At 47.7% G+C, this 8,946-nt stretch overlaps 1 protein-coding gene across 1 annotated transcript in view; it reads right to left on the bottom strand.

Moving 5' to 3' along the window:
- The window catches only part of LOC309593896 (putative cation-transporting ATPase 13A5), a gene marked incomplete at its 5' end in the record, with an annotated part of 35,531 nt that extends 27,762 nt beyond the window's left edge, over positions 1-7,769 (bottom strand). The window contains 3 exon segments of the mRNA XM_082319047.1: positions 464-471; positions 474-636; positions 7,707-7,769. Of these exon segments, the coding sequence (XP_082175173.1) occupies positions 464-471; positions 474-636; positions 7,707-7,769 (234 nt within the window).
- Between the last annotated feature and the right edge of the window lie 1,177 nt (positions 7,770-8,946).

The following is an 8,946-nucleotide window of genomic DNA, read 5'->3' on the forward strand; positions in this document are numbered from 1 at the left end:
TCTCTAAAACCCACCTCCTCAGCATTCTCCAATAACTTTAAAGCAGAAAGGCTACTAACAGCCACAACTTCTGAAGATGATCCCTCCACTGAAGCCAGTTGACTGCACCCCATGCACATAAAGGAAGGGACGAGGCAGAGCTGTGTTACGGAACACGTTGTTGGCAGAGGGCAGCTGCAGGGGCCTGCGGATGGGCAGCAGCAACACCTGAAGTCTGCTTGGTGCCCAGCCCTCAGGCAGAGAAGTTGTGCTCTTGTTAGTGTAAACATGATCTTTTATGCAGTATTTCAAACTCTGCAAATCAAAATGGTTGGTCCTCTGCCGCTTAACTCATCCTTGCTGCTCCACCTCCAAAAGTGGAAAGTGTTACTAACCTGCTACATCATGCAAAGACAGGTAGGCTGCCCTGTCTGTGAAAACAACAGGTTTTGCAAATAACAATGAGCTAGGAAGGTTCACCTACTGTTGTTTGAGGAGAACAGCGTCTGCTTCTTCCAAGCTGCAGCGGATGCAGTTTGCCCACACATCCCACTCTGGCTTCCAGTAAAACAGCAGCAGCAGAGCCCCACAGGAGAAGAAGTATCCAGCAATGCACAAGACCCTCTGCCAGCCTTGGGTTTTGTAGCCAAAAATCTCCTGTACAGCAAAGAGAAAGCATTCTTTGTTAACAAGTTTGACCTTGGCATTTGTTCATCAGGAAACCCAAGCTTATTGAAAAGAAAGGCTGGTGACTGAAGCCCTCCCTCATAACTGCTCAAGGTCATTTTTGGAAATGAGTTTGCTGATTGATATGCCATAGTTAAGAATACAGAGAGCTGCTGAAAGGAGGATGCTGCCCGGGCTGCTGCTGGCAGAGGACCATTCTCACATCAGCTCTCCCAGGATTAATGAAGAATTAACTCCAGTCTGGAGTTTTTACCATCAAGACTGCAGCTGACCCGTCATGGTAACATTTCTCTATCTGCAGTGCTAGCACCATCAGCCCTGCCTGCCGCTTAGGAGGATGTCTCCATGCAAACTTAGTGCTGACTGCTGAAATCTACCTTACAGCAGGGGCACAGAATCTGCCTCAGGGAAAGAACACTGCCAAGCTCCGAGCAACTCCTCTCAGGTACCAGGTACCATACCTACTGGTGTGTTACCTTCCACCACATACACTTTATCTTGAAAACAAATATAGACGGGCTCCTTTTGCCCTGTACAAATTCTTCCTCCAACTTATTCCCCAGGTCATCTGTCATCTTCCCTACTTGCCCTTTCATTTTGATAGCCCAATAGTCATCTATTCAGTGATTCTCCATTGTCTGTGAAGGAGATTAAGTCCATTGTTAAGTCCATAGCTTTAGTTTTTCCCCTTGAGAAAAACTTTGGATTTTTGTACCCTTTGGTTTGCTTTAAACCTGCCCATGGCGCTAACATTAATACCTGTAGCGTAACTGGATCCTTCTGTACACACCAGGTGCTCTCCCAGCCCTCTTAGCACCCTGCAGGGCATGAGGGAAAGGGGGAGACACGCCATCCACAGCTGGCAGCTCACAGCACCCAGGGATGCCAACCCTTTGGACATGTCACTCACATCCAGCCTGGCCACAGCTCTCACAGCAGTGAGACCACAGCCTTGGTAGGTGCCAGCCTGGCCCTACAGCCCTACATCCACCCCCTCAGCAGCCATGTGTCTGTCCCTTTCTGCTTCCCCACAGGCACCAAGGCAGGGACCCAGGCAGCCCCCACGATAGGGCTTGCTTTTTCCCACCCATGCTATGGTAGATTGCATAAAAGTTTATTTGGGAAAATAATTTTGGTTTAAGGCTGAGATAAAAACCTAGAAAAAGAGATTTAATTTGTTGTGTTGCACCTACTGCTGGGGGGAAAAAAAAAAAAAAAAAAGTCTATTGCTTCCCATCAGGTGTCTCCATTCCTGCTGCAGTGATCCATTTGTTTCCCTGTACAGGGCACTTCCCAGGCACCTGTCAGCTCTCTTCCCTAGTCCAAAAAGCCCAGCTCCAGGCAATGCTGGTGACTTCACCCTAGGGCTGACCGTGAGGGCAGGAGGGCACCTGCACTCAGAAGCGAGCGGAGGAAGCAGCAGCATCGCAGGCGAGCGGCTGTGGTGCTGCCCTGCCCGCGCCGGGCCCATTGCTCTGGCACCAACACAGATGCTGCCAGCCACCCACTGCTTGTGGGTGCTGCAGGACAGGCCCGTGCAAGGAGCTGCAGGAGCAATCTTGCGCCATCACCGAGGTGAGATACCTAACCCAGACCACAGATAACAATTACCCACCCACTGGGCAGCGGGTGTGTGAGGCACCTGCCCCTGAGGAGGTATCAAGTGACCCTGCTGACACAGGCAGAGGTAGTAAAAGGAAGTGTTCGTGTACATCTACTTGTGACTACACTGAATGTCCTTCCAGAATAGCTTGCCAATTAAAGTACACAATGTGGTGGGATAGTGTAACCTATTGACATGGCTTATGCTGTTGAGAGGAGGGGGAGGAAATGGTGTTTCGAATTATTAAAAAAGAATAAAAATGAGGAAGTCCCATATCCAAAATATATGCCAGAGAAATGCCAGGAGGACAACTGGTGCTTTACAGGATAGAGTTTGCAACAAAGCAGAGCTCCTTGGAGAGGGCTTGTACAAACAATTGTACTGGTTCAACTTCAAATATAATTTTCAAGTGATTTAGAGGCAGCAGAGTAAGCACCTATGTAGGTTTAAGAGAGCAATTAACTTGATTTATCTGAACTCTGATCATAATCAACATAAACTAAGCTGAAATCAATGCAGCTCAAGTGAAATAAAGATAATAATGCAGCCCTTATACCAGGTTAGCAAAATCCATTTCAGACCAGCTCTGTAGCTTTTAGATGTGCAGCCCTGCTGCATACAAAATATTATTCCTTCAGAAGCCACAGAAGTTTAAATCAATAGCTACAAATGGTGTTTCCAGGGTGGGAGGACAAACCACAGTGTCCACAGCTAAGGAAATTAAAGGAGGTTTTCATTTTCTTGCCTTTTCATTGGAAGACTTTTTATAAATACACTCTGAATGCAGGCCTGGAAAACAAGGAGCCTGTTAGAGGGGTGGCTGGAATGGCAGGAGATGTGTGGGGCCACAACTGATCTATCACCCCACAGGGACAAGTGTGATGGATGCGCTTGACCCCTTGACCAGACTGGTGGTGGTTTGGTGCAGGCTCCAGAAGAAGTAAACTGCAGAAACAGTTACAGGAGGAAAAGGAAAAAACCTGAACATTAGAAGAAAGGGTCAAAATGATGCTTGTGCATGCTCCTCATCTCCCTGACATTATACAGATTAGAAAAATTAATTCCCAGAAGAATTGGATGGGAATATATGGGGTAACCCTGATAATAGTGATTCAGGAGATGATGACTCTCTACTTTCTTTAAATCCCTCTGAATATGAAGCCAGACCTATTATTAAAAGAGAAATATCTGAAGGACCTTGGGGTGGTGCTCCACGATATATTGTACAAAGCACTCCCTGGGATCTGATACAATTGGCAAATTTACAAGAAAAATATGGCAGAAAGCCAGGTGAAACCGAAACAGAGTATTTGTGGAGAGTCTGCTGAGTGGCAGCAACTCAATAATGCTGGCTGGAGATGAAGCAAATGGCTTTTGGGGTCCAGGAGTTCTCTTAAATCTAGGACCAACCCGGCATATGCATCCCACTCTATTACTAGCAGGATAGCTTATTGGGCTAGAGGAATAGATGGGATGGAACGAGGTGAACCCTCCATCCCCACAAGATCTCTTAACGAGCTCTCTACAGCCATCACAAAAGCTGCCTGCATACAAGCCATGCACAGACAAGAACCTGGTGGTATCCCAATATCTGCTACAATAAATTTTGCAATGCTAAAACCACTACTTGGAGGGGCCCCAGAAGTTCCTAAACCCTACTTAATTGCAAAGCAGGATGAAATTAAAAGAAACACAGAACACAATGACAGTTTAGATGAAAATGATCACCACCATGCAGCCATTAAAGCAGAATACATTCTGATTCCAGTCAGCCCTCAATGACAACTGGCGAAATTGTTAATAGGTATGGGAGCACAAATTTCAATACTAACACAACAGGATGCTGAGATGCTGCCTGTACAACCTGGATGGCAAAGAGTTAAAATTACTGGAGTGAACGGAGCAAGTGCTACTTGCCAAACTGAAAGTTAATTTATGGCTCCCAGTCACGATGAAAATATTTTGGGGTTTGATGTTTTGATCGGACAAAACTGGCACTTCCCAGACCGCAGCATGTGGTTCTTCGGTTCAAATATTAACCCAAACCTTGATAAAAATCAGGAGGCTACAGCGTGTGTGCTCCGCGCTGCCCCTGCACTCCCCGATTCAAAGATTATTAATGTACTGCAATACCCGACTTCTGCTGCAGCACGAAATGGGATTTTTGAAGCAATAGCAGACTTAGAAAAGCAGGACATTATTTCCAGAACCCACTCCCTGTACAATTCACCCGTCTGACCAGTCCGAAAGCCAGATGGGAGATGGTGGCTGACAATGGATTATCAGCACTTAAATGCCAACACAGCTCCAGTAAGGGCTGCAGTACCTAATACTGCAACTTTAACAGCCACCTTACAAGCAGCCGCACACACATGGATGGCAGAGCTAGATGTGAAGGATATGTTCTTGATGGTCCTCTTGCAGGAGAAGCATAAAGAGAAATTTGCTTTTACTTGGGAAGGTAGACAACACACCTTTAACAGACTCCCACAGGGGTATAAACATTCATCTACAATGGCTCATGCTGCACTTGCTGAGCTCTTTCTTACACAGTCTTGCTCCCTCAAGATATGAAACTGTACCAATATATAGATGATATCCTAATTGGAGGGACCTCCCTGAAAAGGTAGGGAAGCAGCAGCAGCAATGTGTTAAACACTACATAAAGCAGAAGTTGAAATTTCACCTGAAAAATTTCATGGGCCGGAGTAGAGAAGTAAAATTTTTAGGCACTTTGTGGATTGCAGGTAGTGCAGCAATCCACCAGACACTAAGTAAAATAGAACAATTGCAGATACCCCAATCTAGGAATAAATTAAAACAACGTATTAAGGTACTGGAGAGAACATTTACCTGGATTTTCTGTCATTGCTCACCCACCGTATTCACTTTTACAAATTGTAAAACTGTGGAAGTGTAACCTAGAGCATGAAGAGGCAGTCAAAACTCTAATACAGGAATTAAAGACACATCAGTCACTGGGGCCAGTACACCCCCGTGACCCTCTTATAGCAGAATGGGGGTTTGCAGAACATGGTACTTACTGCAATCTATTCCAGACCAGGTCAAGCAGGCCAAAAAGACTTTTAATGTTTAGCTCGACTGCATTTAAAGAGACAGAACACAGATACTCCGAGCAGGAAAAAGGACTTTTGTCTTTAGTTTAAGCAGTTAAACAAGTTGAGTGACTGAGGGATAACCCATCTGGAAAAAACCCACCAAGGCTTGTATTGTTTTCTCTTTCCAGGAAGGCACCAGGAACAATGCCAGCACACCTCCCCTGGGGGTCAGGTTAACCACGGAAGGATTGCTTACCCTTCTTGCGGGAACAATCGTCAGCAGCACAGACCAAATCTGGCTTATAGGCCAACAAGCCCAACACACAGGGTGGAGACCCTCACTTCCTTTATTTACTCTAATCAATATAGTACATTCTGCACCAGGCATGTTTCTCAGTTGTGGGTGCAATGTACTGTAACAGCAGTTATAAGGGAAGGCGATAAGGGTACCTTGCCCACTGAAATTCTAGAGGTAATTTGGGATAATGAGACTCAATTTGAAAGGAAACTCCAATCGAGGAAGCACTGAAGGCCAGAGCTGAGGGAACCCATGTTCACGACTGATTCACCCCACTGAGCCTGCCTGCAGTAAGAAGGGATTTCTGAGAAGTGCAGTACCTGGAAGCAAGGCTGCTCCAGCAAACAGGACCACAGGAAGATGTATTATGAAAAGCACTGCTCAGCCTGATGCAGACAGCCTTGCACAAGGCAGGCTGTGTCAGCAGCATCCAGGGCAGAGCCAGAGCCCTTCGCTGCCAGCAGGGTTGCGGCCACAGGCTGGATGGGGCAAGGGAGGTGTCTCCTGGAAGTGGGTACAGCTTATATCTGGCGTGCACAGGCTCCCAGCTAAAAGGCTGCTTGTGGCAACAGCCCCACTCCATCCACCCCAGCACTCCATCCTCATCAGGGAGCTGGCATCCCCATTGCTTCTTATGCAAGTAGAGGCAGGCATTGAGGGCCATATCCACACGCCAGCTAGTGACCCCCTGAAGAACATTCTCTGTAGCAATCAGTATGACACAGATAATCCCTTGCTGATTCCTTACCTGTCTCCCACAGCAGATTTTTTTCATCTTGTGCTGGATTCAGGTTGCTGCAACTGGCCCAAGCTCCCTAGTCTGAAACAAGCTCACGTGAGCAACAGCCAAATCCCAACAGGAATTTACTGAAAGCAACCAGAGAAGCTGAAGCCCCATTGCTATTAGTAGCCCTGCAAGCAATCCTGGTACAGAGGTGCAGGTGTGCTCTGCAGAGCAGGATCTCTCCCACCTGTGCATGCCCTGAGCACCTGCATACCCATGACGGAGGCACTTTCTCAGTCCCCAGGGCTGGGCAAACAGTGACACTGGAAATGCTGGGAAACACCTGCTAGCAGCCTCTGCTTGCAGAGGACAGGGACTCCTATCCTGGGGGACCATGCTGCTGTGCTTCCAGCGCAAGCAGTACATATACATCTGTAGCAAATACAGGAGTGACAGGACTATATTTTGCACCTGTGCAGAGGCGTCTGCTTCCATGTCCACTTCATGCACTGTAAATATCTGGATTCCAGTTGTTCCTTGCACAGAAAGCTGGAGGACAAAGTCTTACTCCCACCCTCACCGGGGTCTCTGTAATTACTCTATGTTAGCAGGTAGAGGAAGAGTTTCCAACTCACTGTGTTTGCAAAGCACTCACTTAGCGTAGCCCTTCCAGGCTGCTGCACATAATCAATAATCAATCACGATCAAAGACAGAAAGTAGATTCAATTAACATTAATAAAAAACCCTTGTAAGGACAGAGCAGCTCCATAAAAGCTGCTGCAAAAGACTGAGAAACAAGGGATTCTTGCCATGAGAGCTGCAGTAGACTTTGGTGATCTGCTCAGTCTTCCTAGACCTGCTAAGGAGCAAAGACACTTGCATTTCAGGAAAAGTGATTTAATCACTACTTCAGACAATTGGCTGGGATAACAACTTACAACCCATTTGTAAGCACTTTCCCTATGACTTGCTTTCTGATACATGATGACCCAGTAAGGAAACGTGTACTCATTAGTAAAGATCCTCACAATTAGGATGGAAAAGACAATGGAACAGTGGGGAAAGGGACTCTGCTCCCTGGCCAGATGACTTCTGGTGGGCAAAGAGGTCTCTTCCATGTTTCATGCCTCTGGACTGAAGTAGTATGTTCCTCACTAAGCCCTTACTTTGCAAAAATCAGTCTCAAAGTCAGCAAGGACTGATCCAGGGTTTTGCCTTCACCAATGCTATGTTGAAGAGACAGTGCCCAAATGGGGAGTGAAGGTGAAGAAGCAGCGGAGGCACATCCAAAATGGGCATGCGGGAAAACAGGTGCACAAGGAAACCAAAACCCAGTGCAGTCCCCCACTCCTTACCAGCTCATTTTCTTCATCCTTGTTGAGGAGCACACAATGATCCTTCCAAAGCTCTTCCTCCATCTGATCACGTTGTTTTCAGTCCTGGATCTCCTTGACGGTGGCATCAAGCAATGTTGAACGCAGTTACTGACTTGAACTCAGGCCAGTGTTAAAGTCGGCTCTCACCATCACCCCGTCTGCTGCCTTAGAAAGCCTCACAGTGCGCACACTTCTCATTAGGCTCCCAGGAGAGGGAAGAAAATCCACCCTCATGTGTAAAGCTCTTAAATGTCTGGCTTATGTAAGACATGCTTTTCTCTGCCTCCTGGCTTTGCTGCGCTCAGCGGGGTGGAACAGGCTGGAGCAGAGCTCAGGTGGCCGAGGGAGGGAGGGCACCTGTGATCCTGTGCAGGGAAGGTGGCTCTGCAGAGGGCTCAGAGGGAAATCGAGGCACATGGCAAGGAGAAGGGTGGGAGAGTGCCGCAGCCCCGCACAGAGCTGACCCCAGAGCAGCTACCCTAGCACCGGGAACCACCTCCAGCGTGTCAGAGAGAAGCATCTGCTCTGGGGAGATCACAGTGTCCGGGCCCAGGCTTGGTTTCAGCGCAGTGGAGGTGCATGCTGGAGCAGTGGTTTTCAGGTGTGGATCCAGTCTGAACTTCCCCACTAGCTCTGGGAATCACCTCAAACACGAGCTTTGGTTCAAATTCTGCCTGAGTTACAAGGAAAGAGCAACAGGACTGGATGACTCCTTTGGAGAAGCCCAGCTGGGCAACACGGGACCCTTGAACAACGTGCAGCGTGAACCCTGCGAGGCAGGGAGAGATGGGGGCTCCAACCAGTCCCCCTGGCAGGGACAGCAGCGGCAGGCAGGCTTGGGAGCCCCACCGCGCATCTTCCAGTCCCTCGTGTCCCAGCTCTCAGCGTTGTCAGAGACATTTTTCAGGCGTTAACCTGAAATTGTTCTGTCTCCCCCCATTCTCCTTCTGTCACAAAGTCTGAAAGCAACCATTTATCCAGGCAGGAAAAATGTGCTGCGTTATTGTCCTGGAATAAAGTACGTGTTTGTGTGAATAGAGACAATGGCTCTGAGTATGCTCAGAGCCTTTTTGGCTCAGCCACAGGAAGCAATTCTCTATCACTGATGAGACCAGGGGATTTAAACTCTATAAAGAGACACGGTCTTTGCACACAGTGTATTTCCCCAGTGATGGCAAATCAGGAGTTCTTCCAAATTCTCCTTCCCCCAGGTGGGAGA

The sequence above is a fragment of the Platalea leucorodia genome, assembly GCF_965183815.1.
Source record: "Platalea leucorodia genome assembly, chromosome: 8".
In the NCBI taxonomy this organism is placed as follows: Eukaryota; Metazoa; Chordata; class Aves; order Pelecaniformes; family Threskiornithidae; genus Platalea; species Platalea leucorodia.